The following is a 24,440-nucleotide window of genomic DNA, read 5'->3' as shown; positions in this document are numbered from 1 at the left end:
GCATCGTATAATAACGTGTAGACATAAAGGTCATGAAAAGCTGGAGGGGTATTACAAATAGTTCGTAGAGTACTTCGGTGAATTACTTTTCATCATGTAGATTTTTATTTTTCACGAGAATATTATTTATTTTTCTCGTCGCGTTGCAACGAAGATATTCATTTTCTGACTCTGTTATTTATATATCAAGCCACCAGACTTGCGTGCACGCGAATAATTTTATGAGAAGGACGCGGTGGAGAGAAGCGTTCTCGCTTTACATACGCATTGGTTATAAACGCAAAACACGGCATAAATATAGCGAATGCTAAATAATTGCAGGACGGCTCGCGTTTATGTCGCTAAAAAATGTTTTTTCTTCGTGCCTCGCTTTTCCTTCGTTAAAAAGGTTAAAAAATTGCGGATACATCTTCGACTTTGCGCGTTATACAATTTATCGCTTCGTGTACATTTTTTATTTGTCCTTTTTTTTCGGAGAATGAATGTTGCTTCGCCTAGTGGGAGCAGTAACCTGGCGTATCTGACAACAGATCCGTTTTAACAATGAGTGCTAAATGAAAAAGATTGATGACTCGCACGAACATACTATTGTATTACACAGAGCGTCGCGGAAAATTTCCGACTACGATTTCAATGACACGTCCTTTTACGAAATGCAGTGCTTTGTGATTTGCTGCGTACGTATTTCGTCGAGTATCAAATGCATTTACGGCAACTGACAAGATGATTCAATAGTCTATAATAAAACTGCATTACGCAAGTGAAGTTGGAGAAGCTCGCACGAAAATGAAATGTCCAATAAACATAATTCTTGGTGTGATGTGACAACATTCGTGCGATGCTATTTATTTATATCATTCGCTAATAAATAATTATATCGATCGCTTTCGTCGGGCTAATGCATTATATATATCCTTGTCTCAACACTGAATTGAATATGTGTCGCATGTTTAGAGTTTTAACTGCCGTAAAATTTTATGCAAAGAGTCATCCCTTGTTAGAGATAGACTCTTTATATATAATGCTAAATATTATAAATATAATATTCTTTACATCCACAGCATCATATGAATAATTATCTCGCTCATTGTAGAAACCGCGACATTTTAATCAATTTATTTTAGTTTTATATAGCTATATAGCTATTTAACTTTAGATTATATGAGCTATTTAGTTTTGCTATTTAAACAAGGTTTTTAATCTCTGATATTTCCAGTCTTTGTATAATTTACACAATTATCCTTTTTAAATCCGCAAATATAATCTTGAAACATAAGCTTCAAAGTTAATTTAAGCTTAGTCGCAGTTTCTGCGTTTATTTCTAGTAAAACATGATGGGAAGCGAGAAATAAATATTAGCTAAATTATATATTTGCAAGAACAGCGCTTAATAATTTCACCACGCTATAAATATGCAAGAAATTTCAACATTAGATGGAAACAAAATATATTTGAAAAATGTCAGTGGCGATATGGAGTAATTAACGCTTTATAAAAGGCACGGCTATAAATGAGCAAAGCTACAAAAAGCTGGACGCGTACATGAAAATTGCCACAAAAGGACTCGAATGGATATAAATGTTCCAACGACCCGTCGTATACGTCGCAGCTGTCGGGCGTTAATAATAAAAAATTACCTGAGTGCAATGCACATCGATCGCGAAAGGAATCCCGAGGAAAAACGAATGGATACACAAAGTGCGTTTCAAAGGTTAAACCACTGTATGTATTTGCAACACATACTTGAACTCTATCCGTTTATCTGCTTCTTTGCAGAAATATGCACAGCCAACATGGTAGTACATGCTGAATTTTTCATTTGCTTTTATAAAGATTCGTGGATTAAAATTTCAAATGAATTTTACATATTCTAATCACATGCGAGATTTCGTTATATTGCATTTGTAATTTCTTTTCGCGTAGATCTTATATAAAAATAATCGATATATTCAAACGTTAGTGATAAATATTGATGATAACGAGACAGTTTTGTATATGTGTCTGCGCGTGTATGTCGAAAGCGCAGTGGCAGAAGTATAAAATTTCCGATACGTATTCCGAATCGTGATATAAAAGTAAATGAAAGCGTTTCTTTTGTACCGTGTGCATCGGTCTATAATAAAGTTCGAACCGGTATCATCGAAGTGGCATTTGAAGCAACGTCGACGATAGGATACCTCAATCTATAAAAGGCGAATGCAGTAGACAAACGCTCGTCAGTAGTATCGCGTTCGTAATATCTAGAAAACGAAGTACAGTTGGAATAAGAGTTCAGAATTGCTTGCCAGTTGAATCTCAAAGTACGTTGTCGCAATCATATAGTTTGTATATAATTTTTTTTATACTTAGGAAATTTTATATAAAAATTTTTTTTTATTTAACAAATTCCGAAATTATTTGAAACGTATATGTATACATCTCGCTTATATTATGTTTAATTACAGCTATTGGTTTTGCAAGAGAAAACTCTATCTACTATTTAGTTCTTCATTTTTAATAATACATATACGAATTTTTTAATTACACTTTATATAAACTGCTTGTTTGTGATATAAATCGAGTATTATAGCTGATGGCTGAGAGAATTTTAACGAAATTATAAATGAACGACGCATACGATTGTGATCGGCAGTCAAGCGTTAGACGAGTCCCTAATCCATCTTCCATCCCCCTCAGGATGAATCCGCACGTAATTATCCTGCTGAGCCTGGCGGCAATAATATCAGCGGCGAATGAGCCGATAGCCATCATCAGGCAGGAGCAGGACGTCAGTCCGGACGGTAGCTTCTTCACGAAATGGGAGAGCGCCAACGGGATAGCCTTCGAGGAGCGAGGGGTGCAGAAGAATCCCGGTCAGAAGGACAAAGAGGCCGAGGAGGTGCGCGGCTCGGTGACCTGGACCGCGCCTGACGGACAGAAGATTAATCTCGGCTGGCTGGCGAACGAGAATGGCGCCACTTTCCAAGGGGCGCATCTGCCGACTCCGCCACCCCCGCCGGAAATTCCGCCCGTCATCCAGCGCGCCCTCGAATGGATAGCCGCTCACCCTTACAAGGAAGAGATAAACAGAGTGTAATCGCTGACATGCCTTTGCTACGGACAAACTTCAAACGATCATATTTCAGTTGTACATGTTTGGCTTGAGATCGTATGTGAAAATAAAAAAAAAAGTTTATGGAAAAATCTTCTGTATACTCTGAACAAACTTGTCATTTAATTCTCGATTCCTTGTGAGTGTAATAAACGATTTGATGAAACAATCACGCGTGCTACGATTAATTTGGAGTAATTGTGATAAACTGGGATAAATATGATATTGAAACGTTTCGCCAGAGGGATAAACTCACAATTACAAAATTATTGAAATTGATAACGGCTTGTTTAATATATATTATCAGATTATTAAGAAGTAATTACGCTATCAATTATAACGTTGCAAAATATGACGTTATACACGCAGTGTTTGCTCCGATATACCATAATTATCTTGTTTGACTATATAATTTAAACGATTCTATTCATCGACTTACCGCAGAGAATGGAGTACACAAGGATGGGGGGGAGAGAATTATTGATTTAAGATCAAAATATCTTGCAAACTTTAGAACTAATAATGCATAAATCTCGATACAAGTTCTCGAATATAAATTTATCCATCAGTCACTTTGGATGTATTTTAAAATAATTATATTATAAAGTATTTTACAGATTTGTAATTATAATTATTTATTCTTCTATTGCAATAGAAAAAAATATTTGCTAATCCATTTAAAAATATACTGCTATCTCTCTCGACGATAAAGGCACTTTTGATTGTTAAGTAATTGAAAGCGTAAACAATGTTTACCCTTTCGACATACATTCTTCACCTATCTCATTAGGGAATTTGCGTTCTGTGAGACTACCTGACGTGAGAATAGCAAACTCATCAAGTTATAGGTGTGGACACACGACTGTGGTAATAGAAAAATCCGGGTCAGAAATGGTCATTGCGGCGAAGGAGAAAGACGAATCGTTATGTAAGCGAGTGATAGCGAGAGTTTCTTGCTGCCGCATTGTCAATCACACCATCTTCTCGAAACCAGATATACAAATAAAGCGGTAGCTCGAGCAATTAGACTGCGGGTGAAATGTGCATCACGAGAGAGAGAGAAACAAGTTTGTTTAGTTGATATATTACTAACATTAATATTAAAATACGAAGATAAATGAGTAAATAATAGAATAACTAAAAATATAATATTACATAAATGACAAAAGATATATAAATTGTAGAAAATATTGTGGGCTTTCTTGTTAACAAGAAATATATACATAGTTTACTTACGTATACAGTATACTGTTGCACACTGTATTATAGTAATTATACAATAATAGATGTTTCTATTCATTATAGTTAAGCAAGCAAATATAAATAAATATAAAGCAATCTCTTTTCCACAATTTTATGCTTTTCCACAAGTTTATTTTTTAATTTATTTCTTTATTTTACCTTTTCTTCTTTAATTTTCTCCCTTTTGGGTGAAATAATTATAATCATCAAAATGAATGTGAGCGTAAACAAGCACGGATTGCTCGTCTGCGGGAATATTCACATACGCCAATTATTTCGCTAAATTGTTTACGGAGGCGCGCGTATATGTGTTACGTTCGTGCGCCACCGCGTTTAATTTGATAATTAATACCAAGCGGCCGCTTCATAATTCGGTTATAAATTCTGCGAATCATGTTTCTTGATTGCGGCAGTAATTTCGATTCGACGGCACGATCATAATCGGTATTTGTTGAATTGCGAGCGCAAATAAGACTGCGATAGGTGGAATTAATCGAGGCCGGATAATCGAATTTATGGAACTGTTAATAAACATTATGAGTCACGCTGGCGGTATCGCGTCGATGTATCGCCGATACATCGCATCCTAATGCATATTCAGATTAATATTTTGTCAAACGTGAAATTGTTATAATATTTGTAAAATATGACGGTACGAATATATAATATAGCACCATTATATAGTAAAAGCAACATTTGTTTTGCGCAATGAGTGTACTACATATCGGAATGTATACCGGAAAAGAGAATTTCACTTTCTCTAACCACAGATGATAAAATCTACGTCAAGAGAAATGCTGTTATGTTAATAAGAGCTGTTATAATATGGCATTAATAATAATGCCTGATAAATATATTTTTATTGAATTTCAAATATCAGAAATAATGTGCAATGATAAATCTATTTTTCTCAATTAATTCAAATACATTTTAATTTCAGGAATATTTATATAAAATTTATCAATCGATTTTTTATCTTAATTCAATCACGATATTACCTCAAGGTCTCAATATCTTGTATAAAAATAATATAATTTGATCTTATGTTAAATTATGTGACTAAGAAATCAGACTACCGACAAATTCTTAGGAAACTGCGCTTTTGGGAAATACGAAGCTTGCACATAATTCTTTCTTTCTTCTCCGTGGGAATAAACTTTTCAAGAGATTCAAACACGAAGCTTGTGCGCCAGAAAGATTTATGTAAGTCGCGGTTACGTGATGCTGCAACAAATTTAGAACACGATTCACGCGCTAAACGGCTATACATGACGAATGTCATACCGCCCGCAGTGAAAGTTCAATGAGAGTGTTGCAAGTATAATCGGTTCCGGTTTCTCCACCCTCTCTCTCTCTCTCTCTCTCTCTCTCGTCTCCTCATCCCGTCGGTTGTCAACGTCGACGGATCGTCGCTGGATGACCTTTTAGAAAGTCTCCGGATAGATGACCGGTCTGCGAAAAAGACGTCGCATAGAGATTATCCGCAGTATCATCGTGACAAGTGACAACTATACTGATTTTATACACTTGGATATTATATCGCTCGATAACAAACTTTTATGTAGAGGCATTCATTGATTTGATCGTTAAAGGAGATAAGAGCAGTCGAAGATGGAAAAAATGTGTTAACGCTGTGTATTTGTATCCCTCATCTTGGTACGACACGAAGTGACAGCTTTGAAGATTCGATCGCTCGGGACCATTCTTCTTGAGAGATAGCAGATCTCTTTATGTAGACGAATGTTTGATCATCGATAATAGCGTAAATCACTCGGGATGAAAAGATTCATGAGAGAAATATCTCGGAGCTAATTTATATTTGTCATGCATCAATGCGGAATGGCAGCTCTTAGAAAAAGATTTGGAAAGAAATACTTTTTCGTTAACTTGCACCAACTATAGCCTACTGACTCAAGCAATATTATTAGAAAAATATTGAAAGACACATAATCTCTAGATTGCTGCTAAAATTTCTTGAATCGAAAATAAGGTTATTTATGCATTGAGATTTATCTGCTCTAATACTCGTTTTATTAAAAATTAATTATGATAAAATTATATATATAAGAATTAGTAGACTGTTAGATTGTGATAGTCATATACATATATAAATATTAATTATGTGATTATATCGAAAGCTGTTAAATGAGTCGTCTAAATGCTCATTGAACCAAACGAACGTAATCAAAGTACTTGCGATCTTCATAATTTCCTTTCTTCCTTTCTTGTTAAAGGCAGAGAGAATTTTGCACATATTTTCGCATATATCTTCTCGGAAAGATCGAGCGTCTTAATAGGATAATAGCGCCTCTCTCCTGCAATGCAATATTTATTCTTAATGCGCACTGTGGCATATACCTAATGATAAGCCGATTATATAGTCGTAGATACAAGCTCATGTCTTCATACGTACATACAATACAATAATAAAATATGTGTATGCATATAATATATATCCGATAAACAGAGCAATCCATGTTGGCTTCGAGATGAAAACAGAGCGAAATGGTACAGCAATATTTCGAGTATCCTATCGAGTATACATATAGTGGGTCTCGTCTTCTATTCGCGTTAACATAATAATTACGGGAGAAATCATGCATACGTATATGTTGGATGGCGACGGACGTATATTCGGTTCTCGTTATCCTCGAAAGTCGAATCTGTGATTAATTACATTTTCGAACAATAACGGGGACACTGTAATTGTATGATTGTCCCGACCATAATCGAAGTCGTAATAGTCCTCATCGTCTTTCGTCGTTTGCGCTTCTTTCTTGGCGCCGGCGTCCTCCAGGTGACCTTCCTTTTCGACCTTGGTGTTGTTGCTAGCCTCGTGATTCGATTTGGATCCATCCGGGTTAGGGTCCTTCTGGTTCTGACTGGTGATCGATGTCACGTCGTCAGCGGGCGCTGTTGCGGCGCACGCTGCCAACGCGAGCAAGATTACCTGGTGGTTACCGCAAAAAAAGAGAATGATGAGTTAAGAGTGATCAGACCAATCGCGATAACACGTTTATTTTAGTTACAAAAACGTACATTTAATTTTAAGCTAAATAAATCTAAGCTTAATTGATGTAATTGATGTTAATTACATAAATATGATATAATATTTTCCAATAAAATTAATTATGTTTAGAAAATTGTGAAAAATAATAATATCCTTATCATTCAGTGATTATCATTAAAATAATTGTTGATTTATCATTGAAATATATTGTAGATGATAGATTTATTGTCACACTTATTCTAAATTGATTTTATTGTCACGATTGATTATTCTTAATTAATTTTGTTTTTAATTTAGAATTTAATCAATGTGTTGCTTTCTGCATTTATATTAAATGTATCTTCAACTAAATATACAGCCGATAAATAGAAATGTTTAATGTTGATTAATTGAAATCAAGTTGAACGTAATATTACGTTGCGAAATCATTTAAATATTATGGCATTGCATCAAAGTTATAGAATGTACGAATAAAATTTCATGTAAGCGCTGGGTTGAAAGTAAAAGTAATATTCATCCTTGAATACGACGATCAATTTATTCCGTAAAATTATTGACTGACCTATCACTCATCGATATCAGATAGAATTTCGATTAAAGTGACAATTACGCATATGAGAATACATCCGCGGCGCGAATATAATTTAATATTGATGTAAAACGATAAAATATATATCCAAACCACTGATAACACGCATTAAATCGCGGTAGAGAGAACTAAACGATCTTACAATAGTCAACCATCACACTGTGCAAGTTTCCAGATGCATAAACATCAGACGAACATTAGCCTTTTCGTCAGCTTCCTCGTTCGCATCGTTGCACAAATGTTTATGCGAAATGCGTTAATGGCTACCGTTTACTTAGATGTTCAACCGTCTCTTAAGATGTAATTTGCACGACGGTTATCAAAAACGGTGATTTAGCTACGGCAGTTTCACGAGATAATTAGAAACAATGCGTACACCCCGATATATGTAGAAGCATCTTTGAAAATAAGTGTCACTTACAACAGCGTAATTCACAAAACGTACACAGAGATTCACTATGAAATGCACCGCTAAATTCACGATTTGGCTACGATTGTCTCGCGTATTATATCACGCGACTCCATCGGAGTGCATGATGTTGGTTCTTCCTTACTCTCCATTCTGAATCTTTTTCCTCTTAATTAACGCTTACCAATGACGTGTACATGCTGCAGTAATCGCTGATGAGCAAGTGTTTATCAAGCCTTACAGCGCTCGTCGTATATATATCCCGGAAGGCATCACCAACACTACCGTTGGTTTGATTCATCAGCAATCAAAATGACTAGGATACGCAGGAAATACACACAGAGTTGTCGGGATTATATATTTAAGAATTAGTAGATTATTAGTGGAAGTTAAATACTTTGAATCGTGATTACATCGAAAGCGATTAAATAAGCCGTCGAAATGCTCATTGCACTAAAACGTAATCAAAGTGCTCGTGATCTTCGTACGACACTGGTAATTTCCACTCTACGTGATTGATTAATGTTAGCGAGCCAGAACAAGTTCATTTTGTATGCATATATATGGGTGTATGTGTATGTGTTTGTGTATGTGTATGTGTGTAATAAAGACACATGCGGCAGTTATATTTATTGCAATGCAATATCTTACAGTAATAGTTGACTTTCTATCGTAAATCAGCTCGACTTAATCGAGTGATGACCTTAATATCTACTATATCTATTGAATGCTGAATATGAGATTTATCTTTAGCTTATGTATCGCTGGGATAGTTCGAAAAAAATTTCGAATAAGTTGAAAAACATTTTCGAGCAAAAATTGATTGAAATGAAATGCGAACAATTTTATTATGTCTTTAAGAAAAAAAAATTTGAATTTTAAATTTCAAGACCACATTTAAATTCAACGGGCAAGTAAAAGTCAGACGTGGATGTCAATTTCAAGGAAGAATTAATTTTTTATTGAAGCTGATTCGTTGTACACAAGGCACTAATTTTTTGTAGTATATAATACCAAAAAAAGGCACTAATTTTTTGTAGTATATAATACCAAAAAAATTACATAAATCTCTATATAATTTGAGATTTTATTTTTAATAAACCCTAAAGAAGCGTAGGCGAGAGAGAGAAATATCGGGAAATCGCAGAAATAGAACTCGAATCTTTCGCTTTTAAATTTCAATTCACGGGACACACAAAAAGATGGAAGAGTGACGCTATCATGCTAACCGCAAAATTTCCTGCATCCTTCCTTTCTGAAAAGCTCAAGGCAGAGGGAATCGCGCACATACTTTCGCATATATTTCGTCAAAAGGATCGGGCGTCTAATAGGATAACGGCGCCTCTCTCCTGGGATGCAACATTTATTCTTAATGCACCGTGGCTTATACCTAATAACGACGAATCGATTACGTATAGTCGTATAGATGTATGCTTCATACACGTGTGTATATATATATATATATATATATATATATATATATTGTATGTTAATACAATATAATAATAAAATATGTATATGCATATATCCGTATAGGCGTACAGTAAATATTTACAACAATTTGAACCAGAGCAATCCGTGTTGACTTCGAGGGTGAGGACAGGGCGAGATGGCACAGCAACATTTATCGTCTGGTATCATCGAGTATATCGTAGGTTTCGTTTTCCATACGTGATGGCGTAATAATTACGTGAGAGATCGTCAGACCATACATATATTGGACGGCGGCGCTGATCTTACACCTGGTTCTCGTCATCCTCGAAAGTAACCTCTCCAATCAATTGCTTTTTCTATAAATAGCGATGTAATGTTATCATGGCCGTGACCATAATCGAGGAAATAGTCGTCATAGATCTCGTCTTTCGTCGTCTGCATCTCTTTCTTGGTGGCGGCGTCCTCCAGATGACCTTCTTCCTTGGCCTTGGTGCCGTTGCCAGCCTCGTGATTTGATTTAGATCCATCCATATTGGGATCCTTTTGGCTTTGGCTGACGATCGATGTCACGTCGTCGGCGGGCGCTGTTGCGATGCACGCTACCAACGTGAGCAAGATTATCTGATGGTTAGAAAAGAATAATGAGTTTAAGAATACAATCAGAGACCAATCGCGATAACGCGTTTTATTTTGTTACAAAATGTACACATTTAATTTTGAGCTAAAAAATCTAAGTTTAATTCATGTAATTGATGTTAATTACATAAATATAATATTATATTTCCCAATAAGAAAATTAATTGTATTTAGAAAATTATGAAGAATAATGATATCTTTATCCGTTCAATAATTATCATTAAAATAATTATTGTTGATTTATCATTGGAATTTTTTGTAGATGATAGATTTGTCACAATTATATTCTAAATTGATTTTATTGTCACGATTATTTGTAATTAATTTTTTTTTACTTTACTATTTAATAAATGTGTTGCTTTAAATGTATCTTTAACTAAATATACAACCGATAAATAGAAATGTTTAATGTTGATTAATTGAAATTAAGTTGAACGTGATATTACGTTGCGAAATAATTTAAATATTATGGCATTGTATGAAAGTTATAGAAGGCACCAATGAAATTTCATGTAAGCGCTGGATTGAAAGTAAAATTAATATTTATTCTTGAATACGATCAATTAATTCCGTAAAATTATTGATTGACCTATCGTTCATTGATACCAGATAGAATTTCGATTAAAATGATAATTACGCGAATGGGAATACATCCGCGGCGCGAATACAATTTAGTATACAACTAGAAAATGTATATCCAAATCATAGATATAAACCACTGATATATAACACGCATTATATCGCGGTATAGAGAGAACTAAACGATCTTACAATTAGTGAATTATCACACTGTGCAAATTTCCAGATGCATAAACATCAGACGAACATTAGCCTTTTCGTCAGCTTCTTTGTTGACGTTCGCGTCGAGTTGCACAAGTGCGAAACGCGTTAGTAGCTTAGATATTCAACCATCTCTTACGACGCGATTTGCACGTCGGTTAGCAAAAACGGTGATTTAACTACGGCAGTTTCACGAGGTAATTAGAAACAATGCGTACACCCCGATGTATATAGAAGCATCTTCGAAAATAAGTGTCACTTACAACAACGTAATTCACAAAACGCACACAGAGTTTCGCCGTGAAATGCACCGTTAAATTCATGATCTGACTACGATTGTCTCGCATATTATCACGCGGCTCTATCGGAGTGCATGAGTTGGCTCTTTCTTATTCTCTATTCTGAATCTTTTTCCTCTTAAGTAACGCTTACCAACGACGTATACATGTTGCATCAGTAATCGCTGATGAGCAAGTATTTATCAAGCCCCGCAGCGCTCGTCGTATATATACCCCGGAACACATCACCAACACTACCGGTTTGATTCATCAGTGATCAAAATGTCATGAGCAGAATACACAGGAAATACACGGAAAGATTGAGATTATTTAAGAATTAGTAGATTATTAGTGAATATTATAAATATAAATTTGAATTGTGATTACAGCGAAAGCGATTAAATAAGCCGTCGAAATGCTCATTGCACCAAAACGTAATCAAAGTGCTCGCGATTTTTGTATGACACTGGTAATTTCCACTCTACGTGATTGATTAATGATAACAAGCCAAAGCAAGTCCATTTTGTATGCATATGTGCGTATGTATGTGTGTGTGTGTATATGTATGTATGTGTAATAAAAACATTTGCGGCAGTTGTATTTATTGCAACGTAATATCTTACAGTAATAGAGAGAGAGAGAGTTGACTTTCTATCATAAATCAGCTCGACTTAATCGTGTGATGACCTTAATATCTACTGCATCTATTGAATGCTGAATATGAGATCTGTCTTTAGCTGCTGTGTATCTCTGAGATATTAAGTTTCGAAAACAATATCACGAATAAGTTGTAAAACATTTTCGTGCAAAAATTGATCGGAATGAATGTAAACAACTTTATTATATGTGTGTCTTTAAGGAAAGAAATTTACATTTAAAATTTTAACATCACATTTAAATTCAACGGGCAAGTAAGAGCCAGGCGCGGATGTCAGTGCGTCAGTTCCAAGGTAAAATTAATTTTTCGTTGATTCGTTGTGCACAGGGCACTAATTTTTCTTGGTACAATACTAAGAAATTAAATAAATCTGTAAATTTGAGATTTTTAAAAATAAACCCTAAAGAAAAGCGTAGGCGAGAAAAATATCGGGAAATCGCTGAATCGAGAATAGAAACCGAATCTTTCGTTTTTTTAATTTTAAATCACGGAACACACAAAAAAAGATGGAAGAGTGCCCGCTATCATGTTAATCAAAATTTCCTGCATCTTTCCTTCCTGAAAGGTTCGAGGCAGAAAGAATCTCGCACATACTTTCGCATTTATTTCGACGAAAGGATCGGGCGTTTAATAGGATAACGGCATCTCTCTCCTGGGATGCAACATTTATTCTTAATGCACTATGGCATATACCTAACGACAAGTCGATTATATAGTCATATATAAGTGTATGCTCGTGTTTTCATATACGTATATATATCGTATATTAATACAATACAATAATAAAATATGTATATGCATATAATATATATATCCGTATAGGCGTACAATAAATATTTACAACAATTTGAACCAGAGCAATCCGTGTTGGCTTCGAAGGCGAGGACAGGGCGAGGTGGCACAGCAACCCTCATCGTCCGGTATCATCGAGTATATCGTGGGTCTCGTCTTCCATTCGTGTTGGCGTAATAATTACGTGAGAGGTCGTGAGATCACACATATATGTCGGACGGCGGCGCGGGTCTTACACTTGATTCTCATCATCCTTGGATGGATGAGCCGCGATCCACTCGAGTGCCTTCTGTATCAGTGGCGGGATTTCCGGTGTAGTGGGTAGATGAGCACCCACCGGTTGGAAGCCGTTCCTGTCGGCCTTGTATGTTAGGGAAATCGGTTGACCGTCGTTGCCAGTGTAACTGAAGCCGCCCTGCGCCGTCAGCGCCTCGTTCTCGGTGCCGGCGTCCTCCAGGTGACCTTCCTCTTCGGCCTTGATGCTGTTGCCGGCCTCGTAACTCCACTTGTAAGATCCATCCGGGTTAGGACCCTCCTGGCTTTGACTGACGATCGGTATCACGTCATCGGCGGGCGCTGTTGCGGCGCACGCTGCCAACGCGATCAAGATTACCTGGTGGTAAAAAAAGGGAATGATGAGTTTAATAGCGAGCAGATCAAACGCGATAATTGCAAAAACGTACGCATTCAATTTTGAACTAAAAAAATCTAAGCTTAATCGATGTAATTGATTTTAATGTCATAGAAATGTGACATTACGATATTTTCTCACAATGAAATTAATTGCGTTTAGAAAATTATGAAGAATAATATTTATTTAATAATTATCATTAAAATAATTATTGTTAATTTATCCATTGGGATATATTGTAAATAGATGACAGATTTGTTGTGATGATTATCTTTAATTTTGATTTTATTTTTATGATTATCCTTAATTAATTTTGTTTTCAGTTCATTCAATGTGTTGCGTTTTGCATTTGTATTAAATGTATCTTTCACTAAATATATACACGACAAATAGAAAACTTCAATGTTGATTAATTGAAATCAAGCTGAACGTGACATAACGTTACGAAATCACATAAATATTATGGCATCGACTATTGCATCAAAGTTATATAGAATCTGCGAATGATTTAATGTAAGCGTTGAGTTGAGATTAAAAGTAATAACTTCATCTTTGAAAATTACGATCACTTAAAATATCATAAAATTATTGATTGACCTATCGTTCATCGATATCAGATGGAATTTCGATTAAAGTGACAATTACGCGAACGAGAATGCATCCGCGGCACGAATATAATTTAATACTGATGTATAACGATATAAAATATATATCCAATCCACTGATATAACACGCATTACATCGCAATATAGAGAGAACTAAACGATCTTAGTCAACCATCACACTGCGCAAGCTTCCACATGCATAAACGTCAGATGAACATTAGCCTTTTCGTCAGCTTCCTCGTTTGACGTTCTCGTCGTTGCACAAGTGTTTATGCGAAATGCGCTAATGGCTACCGCCACTTAGATATTCAACCCACGACGCGATTTGCACGATGGTTAATAAAAACGGTGATTTAGCTACGGCGGTTTTTCACGAGGTAATTAGGAACAATGCGTACACCCTGATGTGTGTAGAAAGATCTTTGAAAATATTCTCATAGAATTTTTCAGAAATCATAATATACAGGATATGTGTTTATTTGTCGCGATCGAAATTATTGTTGATTTAATTTTAAACAACGTCGTTGCCATTGTTAAATCGAGCGTGCTGCGAGAGAGAGACGGAGAGAAAGTTCCGCGAGAATCAGTGGAAACGGGCGCCGAGTAGTGATACCGTTTTGAGTCAGACGCGACGGGAGTCGCGGTAGTAGATCAGCGTTATTAGATCAGACGCCGCGCTTCGAATGAAACAAACGATGTTAATGATCATAAATTAATGTCACATTATGCTATAATACAATATGTGAATTATTATTACCTTTATTGTCCCAATTGTGTGTGACACGTTCGTGATATTACAAATAAAATGATATTTCGAGGTTCGAGGTGAAGCACAAAACAATATATTGTTAGAACGCATGGGATATTATTGCGAGAATGTTAATTATTATTACCGTTGTGAAATCATATACAGTTATATTATTGTCAAAAATCGAAATAATTAATTTTTACGCTAAAATTTAAAATCAATTTAAAATCCCTCCTAATTTCTCTCTTCTTTTATTTCTTGTAACGCAAAACTTATTGATGGCTTAATATTTTTTTGAGAAATGAAATATTATTTCAGTTTCCCCGTTAAAACACATTGCACCGTATTGTTCGTCCAAGCATTTAGTATCTAAAAACGCGTTACACGAAGATGACAAATTTCGGAGTGTATTCCCGATGGCAACGATCGATATCCTTACCGCCGATCCTCCGGGAGACGCTACTTACCCTTCGGTCCCTCGCCCCCTCGTTCTACCTACCATAACATCCGACAGTCCCCCGGAGCTCTCTCTCTCTCTCTCTCTCGGTATGCTATACCGAATAATCGCGGAGTGTCACTTACAACAACGTAATTCACAGAAGGTTAGGGAGAACGCGCACAGGGAATCGCCGTGAAATGCACCGCCAAATTCACAGGATCTGACTACGATTGTCTCGCGTATATTATCGCGCGACTCTATCGCGGAGTGCACGAAAGCTGGCTCTTCCTTATTCTCTCCATTCCGAATCTTTATCCTCTTAATTAACGCTTACCAATGACGTATACATGCTGCAGCAGTAATCGCTGATGGGCAAGTGTTTATCAAGCCCCGCAGCGCTCGTCGTATATATACCCCTGAAGGCATCACCAACACCACCGTCGGCTTGATGCACCGATGGCCACCATGTCACGAGTAGGATGCACATAGGATGCACATAGAGGGGTCGAGATTTACACGGATTTACGTTTAACACACGTAGAGCTGTATAAATGTATGTTTAGGTACGTGTGTTGTGTGTCGCCGCCATAGGGAGCTCGTACGTGGGGGACGCAGAGAGACGACACACTCTACATCGACATCGTGGAGAGACCATCTTCCCCGAGATCACTATGTCACACTGCGCTAAATGTCATTGGGTCCCCGTTAGAGGATGCTTGCTTAATTATCATCGTTTCTTTAACGATGTGCGCAGCAAATCATTCCTTTTTGTCGATTCTTTTTTATCCGGAAATGAATTGTGTGTATTTTTTTCTCTGGTACAAACTCTCATTAGTGCGTTTGAATATATTATATATACATATGAATATTTTTTTATTATTTTATTGATTGAGTAATTTATTGGAAATATGGTTATTTTAAGAAAACTCGATTATTGCAAGAAATGCTTAATGCTTTTCTCGTTGTGTCTCTTTAAATTTTTATTCCTTCCATTATTTTTTCTCTTACATCAAATTTAAGAAGGATTCTGCTGAACAATGCTTTCGGATATAAAGATTCTATCTCCAATATGTATATAGAAATTTGTAAAAGATTTTCTCTATAGTTGAAATAATGTTCTTAATAATTTTATACATTATTTTCCAGTTATTTTTTAAAGAATTTTCAAGTATCGTTAATGTTAAAGATTAAAAGCTCGAGAGTGAAAACTGAACGCGCCATGTTCAGAAATCTGCTTATGATTATCGACAGCTTTATGCATTTTTGTAAAATAAAAACTATATTTTTATACTCAAACAAAGACATACATGTGATATAAGCATGAGAATAGTTTAACCTCGTATCTCCCACTGAAGGCTTATTAGATACATTGCTCATCGTTTCATTATTTTTCTTTAGTAATACACGAACGCAATAAAATTGAATTGTTTTTCCATTATTTCCCAGTCATTAACCGGCAATTTTACTGTTCCATCATTCGCATAAATATTGTGTAATGTTACTCGCGCGTCATTATCAACACGCGTTTCGCGAGTCTAATCGATAAATCACGCCGTCATTAAACAATCAGTCGAACGCTTGTCAAATAGCTATTTACCTTGATTTTTCTAATCGTAGTAGAGGCCAAATTACTCGCGCGCTCGCTGGGATTTAGCGAGGCAAAATGAAACTGGACACTCGCGCATCAACGTACGACACATGCAGCTGCATCGCGTTCGTTCTAATCAATCGGAAGCTGACAATCTCTCATTACCGAGTGATAATTATATGGAGCCCGCACTATATCGCGTTTACGTTGTCATGAATGAACTTTCCGCCGTATAGGGGAATAATGAATTTGCATTCAGCGTATATTTGTTGCAATCGCAATTGAGGAATTTGAAGAGAAACGGAGCGAAAATTTAAGTTCTTAGCACGATGAGTTGCTCCAAATTTTTTGCCGATTATAGAAATGTTATTTTTTTGTATCCATGCGTGTGTAAATTGCGTCTTTGCAAAATAGGATTTTCTTTTTTAATTTTCAACGCGGAACCACGTAACGCGCGATAGTAACTTCTTTCTTATTATATAACATGATATGCACGATACGTCTCGATACGGCTGATTTAAAGCGATGCATGTGCCGGAAGCTGTACGGGATTATGCATGTACCTAACATGCGTATCTAATTAATAATCAATGCTATTCCATCGGGATGTTTGAGATTGTCAGTAAATATCCCCGATCAGCCATATTAATGTCTCTGCATAAGCTCCAAAAGGCTTTATATTTGTCTCGCAAATTCTGTATAAAACTATTGGCTATTGAAAGGTACGAAGAGGGAGAGAAATATAAGATATTAATTTGAAAAGTCAATCTAGGGATATGACAAAAACATGGCATAAGACTGCTTTAGCAGTCAAACTCTTCAGTGCCAATAAAATTATGAAATATTGCTGAAATTAATTACGTAAATTAGAGTAGCAGCTTATGTCAGAGAATCTCCCTTTTTTCTCCTCTTCTTCGGTGGAACTTTGGTAAAGTGGGATGAAGGCCGTCCATTTTCTCCGTACGATTATTGATCGTGGACATTACCGGCGAAATATACCGATGTAACATTAGACAGAATCCGTCGGAAGGAACAGTGAATAATGCCTCGATAGGCGTTAGTTTTCTTCTTTTACGGGAAATGTAAGAAGCACGTAGCACGACAATAAATTCTCCCGTGTCTCTAGGAATGCCAGCTGCTCGCCGTGTAGCCACGTCGTGTACCAACGTGATTCACAAAGTCACGTCATCGATATATCCGAATGATTTTCTTGAAGTCTGCGCATTTGCACTTTCAAGTTGCTTTGGAATGCATGAAAAGTCGCGGTTGATTTAAAATAATTCATCAAAAGGAACTAGGAAGAGACGGGTGTTGTATGTTTCTTTTGAAAGTCGAGGACGCTCGACATGATAAATGCTAAACTGGCGCCTCGCGATTGTTTATTGAATATTTTAACGTGCCGCGGATAATAATGAAACATCTCGGTTCACAGTAATTTATAACACAATATTTTCACGGTAACGTAGTATTCACAAAATATTGTGCAGAAACTATCCAACACACATAATTGTGTTAGGAAATAGTTGACATGCACATTAAAGTCTGATGACTCTTTTATTTTGACCAAAAACATTCTTTAAAAGATTTTATTAAGAAAAAATAAGAGAGAGAAAAGTTTAATATATAATTTATAATCTTAATTAATTTTAAATATTTTTGAGCAATATTACTATCATACAAAACTAAAAAATATATTAAACGCAAGAATGTGTAAATCTCTTTTGAAGGAAAACTGCATTTGAAGTCTTGTCTTGTTAATAATAAGAAGATTAATTAATTTTTTATATAATTTTTTATATAATTTTTTATAAAATAAATAAATAAATTTTATTTTATGTCGAAACTATATTTGTACTCAAGTTTACTCAAGTTTTTTACCGTGAATTTGCAAGATCTTTTGTGGAACAAGCGTTCCAAACACACAAGAAATATTAATCGAGGAGGAACGGATTGAACGGATCGCTATCTGGTCGATTGTAAGACGACCGTCTGGCAAATATAGGGGAAAGTTAGCGCGCGTTTGGGCATTTAATTAGCTGTATTACATAACGCGACCGCGACGCGAAGGCAGGCACAAAGGATGAGCAAATAAATATCAGTCGTGAAAGCGGCTAACTGGGTAACGTCTGCTATCTCGGGATTTACGAGTGCATCTTTCTTCGAAGAGGCTACACCTCGAAGAAATCCCTCGAAGAGAGCACCGCGATTATGCGCGATCGTAAATGCAATTACATTTTTTTTATTGTCAGATTCACTCTCATCGCATCATTAATTTCTTATATTTCTGAGTAACATTTACCACTTTATCTAATCGCTTGTTAACGCGCACATAGAGTCTTTCGAGTCGTTGCAGATGTCACGTCGTTTTATTAGATATCGACAAAAAAAGAAAAAAAAAGAGTACATTCTATATACATAATTTTTTTATAAAAAGTATAACAAAATTGTTATGAGATATATATATATATATATACTTTGTTAAAATAAAAAATTTATGAAAAAATTATGCGCGATCGTAAATGCAATAAAATTTTTTTTTATTGTCAGATTTACTCTTATCGCATCATTAATTTCTTATATTTCTGAGTAACATTTACCACTTTATCTAATCGCTTGTTAACGCGCACATAGAGTCTTTCGAGTCGTTGCAGATGTCACGTCGCTTTATAGACATTGACAAGAAAAGAAAAAAGAAAGAGAACATTCTATATACATATAAGTTTTATTACATACATTTTTTTCTAATGAAGACTTGTATTATTATGGAAATTGTAATATATAAAAACTTGCAAAACTACCGTGCTTAAGTAATATAAATACTTTATTCAGACAAAAAGATATCAACTTTTATATTTTTATGCACTTCGGCATCATGCAATATCTCGTTATTCATTACAATTTAAAATATTTACAATTGGGAAAGCCTGCAATTGCGATTTCTCGAGCAATACGTCGCTTCGCTGACCAACATTGCGAACGATGCACTCTTGATGCTTCCCATTTTTTATTCACTTGACAGATCGGATACCATCTCGATACGGGCGTATCACAACCGGTCGTATTCCTACCCCACTTCATGTCGTGCTGAATTTATAATTATAATACAATCGGCGTTTCCCCATACGAGATGAACGCGATAATGAGAAAGTTGTACCATAACAATATTTCGTTACTTTAAAAGATACCCTAGTATCGTATCGAGTCCCTGAGGCTGGTCGGTCGTTGCCGTAATAGGTTGCGTCTTCAAGATTAATGTTCGGTCTCTGGGATCTTTTCACGAGATCTGAATTCGCAGCTTATAAGGCACATCATTTCGGCGACCGTGATTCGAATGCATTCAGCAGAGTTTTCTGACATACACATCTCTTCAATTGCTTCACACAATTTCTATATTTACTAGAAACTAAAATAATATGAGAGAATTAAATAGATCAAACATTTTTGTTTTAAGAAAAATTCTATAAATTTAATTTTACACCTAAAATTGAAAAACTATACTCTATCTTTAATTTTTATAATAAAAGATTAAATTAGAAAACGAAAGGGCTCTGATATATAAATACAAAAATTCAGGTAGGAAATGGGGTAATAAAAGTCAGATGCAGAAAGTAGGCGCAGGAAATTTTTCTTATAATCTTCTTTAATTAACTCAGTCCTTCCTTTGGACCATTATCTTCAACAGACTAATTAATAAAAAAATTACAGAAAAAATTTATGCGTCTTGATCCTTTATCCTCGTCTTATGTCTTCGGTAAGTATTTAAGCAATGAAAAATGAGATGAAAAACGAAAAGCGAAAAATAACATTCTATGTCAACGATATATAAAACAGTAACATTTATATAATAACAGATAACTTATTATAAGTATTATTATATAATTTAATTAAATTACAAATAAATTATTAATATATAATATATAAACAATTATAATATATAAATTAATTAAAAAATTATTATATAATAACATATGATAATATAACAATTTTAGAAGAGTCATTAAATACTGCTTTGCTTATAAAAGAGTAGTACAAAAGAAAGAAAATTTTTATGTAAAAAAGAATTATTAAAAAAAAAGAGAAAGGGAAATGAGAAATTAGAAAAGAAAATTAAGAAATTAAGAAAAGATAAAACATTAATAATTTTTAATAAAGTAAATTTTTTAGAGTTATATTAAAAATTATTTTTATAATTTTATTAATATTTGATTACTTAACGTAATAAGATTTCTCTATGGTGAACTTTTAAAATTACAAAAACAATATTATAATTGCGTGTTGGTGTAATAGCGAAAGCTGTCAAAGCCTATGCAAGGATCAATTTTCATAACGACGATGGGCACTGCCGAATATGTACTCTCGCCAAATATTTTAATTGGTGATTAAGTTCGAGCCGCACATGTGTCTCGTTATCGCGTGGTTCGCTCTTTTCACTTCCCTTTTTTGGTCGACAGTTTCGCGCCGAAAAATCGCCTCGTGTATCAAATTAAGCGTTAGACTTTTTTTAATACTTTGCTAGTCCACTTTCTTAACTAAATATCATTTCCTCGAATTTGTAAATTTAATTATTTTAGATAATTGTATTTCCGAAATCTAACATTTTTATGAAGATTTTTATTATTTAACTTTTTCATAAATTTTTTATTTTAACAAAGTATATATATATATCTCATAACAATTTCTTTATACTTTTTATAAAAAAAATTGAAACAATGTAAAATAATATAATCAATAATGGAACAATTAATGATATTGAGTTATAGCAATAATTTTAATTCTAATGAGAATTTTGTGTTGATTTATAATGTGATATTTATCGTGGAAATTTTTTAGACTCATCACTAAAATGTTAAAAATTTTTTAGATACTTACATTAAGTAATCGCGCGTTTTTTGTGTCAATCATTCAGCACGTAATAATATACTTTGTGTCCTCTAAACTTGCGCAAGGATTTTACTAAATGGTATCTGAAATATCAAAAACTTGACTATATATGCGTATAATCCAAAAGGTTATATGTATATACAAGTAAACGTATAATACTTGAATGTCCAACGACGATCACTGATGCAATCGTTCGAGCATTATCTTGTCTCCCAGCGAGAGCACAGACACAAGAATGTACAGAATGATCAAATATAATTGCGTCACTATCGGCCGTTTACGCGTTTCATCAGTTCATATGCTGATATGTTTCACGCAATCGATAAATTACATGCACGACCATTTTTTGCGATCTTTACAAACAATATAATTAAATTAACATTAACTGCGCTTTCCTAGCAAGTCGGAAAATTTACATCCTTCTCGCGTAGAATCTCTAGATTTGCGCGATCAGGATTTGCAAATTGTTTTATGTAGAAGTTTCAGGATGTGTCAATCGTGTAAATCACAAAGCCAACTTGCAAACATCTTTATACAAGAGAATATACATATACATTTTCTTGAATAAATGATTAAAATATAATATACTATAAAGTCATACACAAAGATTATTTTACATTTAATTTGATTTATGGGATCGGATCTGACTCCGTTATATTAATCGAGTATTGAAGCGATCTTGTTGACCTGTCGATTTCCGGCGCCGCGTTTTTCGCACGAACAAACCTACTGACAAGCTCACGAAACTAACAACGGTACACGAAGTTATTGATCATTACTCGAAATGTCAGCGATAAACGCAGCCACTTCGGCGCCAGGCACTTGGTTTCTTCTGCATGAACGTAAGCGGATAATTTGTATTGTCGACAAGTGTCCTTCGCAGGTTTAAAGAGAAAAATGTATAGACTGTTCCAAAAACTCTCTCCAGTTTAAATTTTTTAACAATAAATATTTTAACGAATATTAATTATACTTTATGAGAATCCGACGAGACAGCTTCATTTAGCTGTCCTAAATATTTTAACGAATATATTAATTATACTTTATGAGAATCCGACGAGACAGCTTCATTTAGCTGTCCTAAATCTTGTTTCGTTTTATATAAAAACCAATCGCGATTCTCTTCGTATATACATATATGTTTGCCTCATCCATTCACGCAGTCGTTTGCTCGCGCATCCTCTTCTTTGCTCCATTCTGTCAATTTCGTTTTTCTCCATCATTTTTCTCTCTCTCGTAGCCGGCTTTCATTCAAGCGTGCATTCCTCGAGATGCGCCGCGACTGGTAGGCGCATCCGCGTGCAACCTTTCCTTTTCGACACGGCCTTAGGAATAGCCGGGGTGAGACGACGTGCCTCTATATTGCAACAACTAGTCGCCGTTATATCGTACTTATAAGGCCGCGGATTGCAACGCGTTCCTCTGCCAGATGATATTTCGAGCCTCTTGCGCGAGATGCATCTCCTCACATTCGAACCCTTGCAGATCTTTCGCCCTTAATCTATCCGTCACTATTTGAACCCATCGTCTGACTTGTTCCTATATGAAAAATTGTTTAATACCGATATTATTATCTATATATGGTCTTGTAATTTAACAATATTACATATATATTTATTTATCTATTTATTTATAGAAGAGAATGGCTAATGCAAATTCACACATCCATAAATATAGAATTAATCTTAGTGATTTCTTTATAAATTGATAATGATTTTTTTAAGCGTAGTAGATCTATTTAAAGAAAATACGTCTGTCTATTATATAACATAATAACAGTTTTTTATCGATGTTAGTGTTTAATAAAAATACTTAATATCAGAGTTTTTTGCAATGATTAGTTTCTTTTTGCTCATTGTGTGTGTGTGTGTGTCAGTTGTTGGAGTTATAGAAAATACTTATCGCTATAAATAAAATATTCGAAGCGTAAACAGTATATATCCCGTTATAATGTAATACAATCTGATTATATCTTTTCATTAACAATCAATAGATTTTCTCAAAGTTTAATCAATTTTTAATTAATTGCTGGAAACAAAGTTGATGAATTTTTATTGACAATGATTACAATGTATTCTTTATTTTAAACGCATCAAAATTGAGGACATTTAAGATATTATTATAATTATATGTCAACGATATTAATATGTCTTAATTTTATATATTCGCGAAATAAAGTAAAAAGACTAATTATTAATATCATATATTATTATTTATATCAATTCAAAATTCTTTTAATAATTTTTCATTTCTAATTTAAATGTAGAGTCTGAAGATGTTATTCTGAGTAATTATACATGAAATACATTTATGTTAAATACGTCTTAAATATATACGTGATTATTACATCGTTATGAATGATTAATGAATTTTCTTACATGTTATTTCTGCCTTAACCCGAGATGAACTACTAATTGGATCTCTCCATTTTATTTCTTTTCGCGTTGTTGCTCGAAGCTATTAATTTAAAAAAATATCGTTCCAATGACTCATCATCGGCCGATGAGAACATAATTACTCTAGCAATGATGCTAGTAATAATCTCGAGGTCTCGAAGCAAAGAGGCGGAAGTAATGTTAATATAATTGCTAATTGATTTGTTGTTTTAAACTTGCAACTACTTGCTCAA

General features: G+C 34.6%; 4 protein-coding genes and 1 long non-coding RNA gene across 9 annotated transcripts in view; 2 read left to right on the top strand and 3 right to left on the bottom strand.

Annotated features, from left to right (window-relative positions):
* The window catches only part of LOC145942725 (uncharacterized), a 73,717-nt gene that overhangs the window by 24,848 nt on the left and 24,429 nt on the right, over window positions 1-24,440 (top strand). The window lies entirely within an intron of this gene.
* Window positions 2,155-3,141, top strand: LOC145942695 (endocuticle structural glycoprotein SgAbd-8). Its single transcript, XM_083049650.1, has 2 exons — window positions 2,155-2,300; window positions 2,677-3,141. Exon 2 carries the CDS (start codon window positions 2,678-2,680, stop codon window positions 3,074-3,076), a length of 399 nt encoding a protein of 132 aa, XP_082905776.1. The 5' UTR covers window positions 2,155-2,300; window position 2,677; the 3' UTR covers window positions 3,077-3,141.
* Window positions 6,406-8,840, bottom strand: LOC145942676 (uncharacterized). 4 transcript variants are annotated; one of them, XR_014426404.1, is made up of 4 exons: window positions 8,526-8,678; window positions 6,939-7,283; window positions 6,747-6,863; window positions 6,406-6,648 (listed from the first exon to the last, which is right to left on the bottom strand). XR_014426404.1 is itself a non-coding variant. In XM_083049639.1 (3 exons), exons 1-2 carry the CDS (start codon window positions 8,640-8,642, stop codon window positions 6,978-6,980), a joined length of 423 nt encoding a protein of 140 aa, XP_082905765.1. In that variant the 5' UTR covers window positions 8,643-8,840; the 3' UTR covers window positions 6,655-6,863; window positions 6,939-6,977. The 4 variants fall into 4 exon arrangements, 2 of the variants coding, with proteins under 2 accessions (XP_082905765.1, XP_082905755.1); XR_014426402.1 differs by having other exon boundaries at window positions 6,415-6,648; window positions 6,747-7,283; window positions 8,526-8,677; XM_083049639.1 differs by lacking the exon at window positions 6,406-6,648 and having other exon boundaries at window positions 6,655-6,863; window positions 8,526-8,840.
* Window positions 9,280-11,959, bottom strand: LOC145942701 (uncharacterized). Of its 2 annotated transcripts, none has more exons than XM_083049673.1 (2): window positions 11,624-11,959; window positions 9,280-10,396 (listed from the first exon to the last, which is right to left on the bottom strand). In XM_083049673.1, exons 1-2 carry the CDS (start codon window positions 11,636-11,638, stop codon window positions 10,094-10,096), a joined length of 318 nt encoding a protein of 105 aa, XP_082905799.1. In that variant the 5' UTR covers window positions 11,639-11,959; the 3' UTR covers window positions 9,280-10,093. The 2 variants fall into 2 exon arrangements, with proteins under 2 accessions (XP_082905799.1, XP_082905790.1); XM_083049664.1 differs by lacking the exon at window positions 11,624-11,959 and adding an exon at window positions 11,455-11,613.
* LOC145942669 (endocuticle structural glycoprotein SgAbd-4-like) lies at window positions 12,776-15,844 on the bottom strand. The gene is made up of 2 exons (XM_083049614.1): window positions 15,677-15,844; window positions 12,776-13,532 (listed from the first exon to the last, which is right to left on the bottom strand). Exons 1-2 carry the CDS (start codon window positions 15,827-15,829, stop codon window positions 13,152-13,154), a joined length of 534 nt encoding a protein of 177 aa, XP_082905740.1. The 5' UTR covers window positions 15,830-15,844; the 3' UTR covers window positions 12,776-13,151.

This window comes from Prenolepis imparis, unplaced genomic scaffold (genome assembly GCF_030444845.1).
Source record: "Prenolepis imparis isolate NDT839.2.m4 unplaced genomic scaffold, iyPreImpa1.0 SCAF_1, whole genome shotgun sequence".
Classification (NCBI taxonomy): domain Eukaryota; kingdom Metazoa; phylum Arthropoda; class Insecta; order Hymenoptera; family Formicidae; genus Prenolepis; species Prenolepis imparis.
This window is presented reverse-complemented; position numbering and strand designations above follow the sequence as displayed.

What these genes read in the sequence shown, in the direction of transcription:
- LOC145942695 (XM_083049650.1), top strand. Translation starts at nt 2,678, where the DNA reads ATGAATCCGCACGTAATTATCCTGCTGAGCCTGGCGGCAATAATATCA.
- LOC145942676 (XM_083049639.1), bottom strand. Translation starts at nt 8,642, where the DNA reads ATGAATCAAACCAACGGTAGTGTTGGTGATGCCTTCCGGGATATATAT. An exon ending in GCAGCATGTACACGTCATTG is followed by an intron (nt 7,284 to 8,525) that starts GTAAGCGTTAAT and finishes GGTAACCACCAG; the next exon opens with GTAATCTTGCTCGCGTTGGC.
- LOC145942701 (XM_083049664.1), bottom strand. Translation starts at nt 11,538, where the DNA reads ATGCGAGACAATCGTAGTCAGATCATGAATTTAACGGTGCATTTCACG. An exon ending in GTTTTGTGAATTACGTTGTT is followed by an intron (nt 10,397 to 11,454) that starts GTAAGTGACACT and finishes TCTAACCATCAG; the next exon opens with ATAATCTTGCTCACGTTGGT.
- LOC145942669 (XM_083049614.1), bottom strand. Translation starts at nt 15,829, where the DNA reads ATGTGCATCCTACTCGTGACATGGTGGCCATCGGTGCATCAAGCCGAC. An exon ending in GCAGCATGTATACGTCATTG is followed by an intron (nt 13,533 to 15,676) that starts GTAAGCGTTAAT and finishes TTTTACCACCAG; the next exon opens with GTAATCTTGATCGCGTTGGC.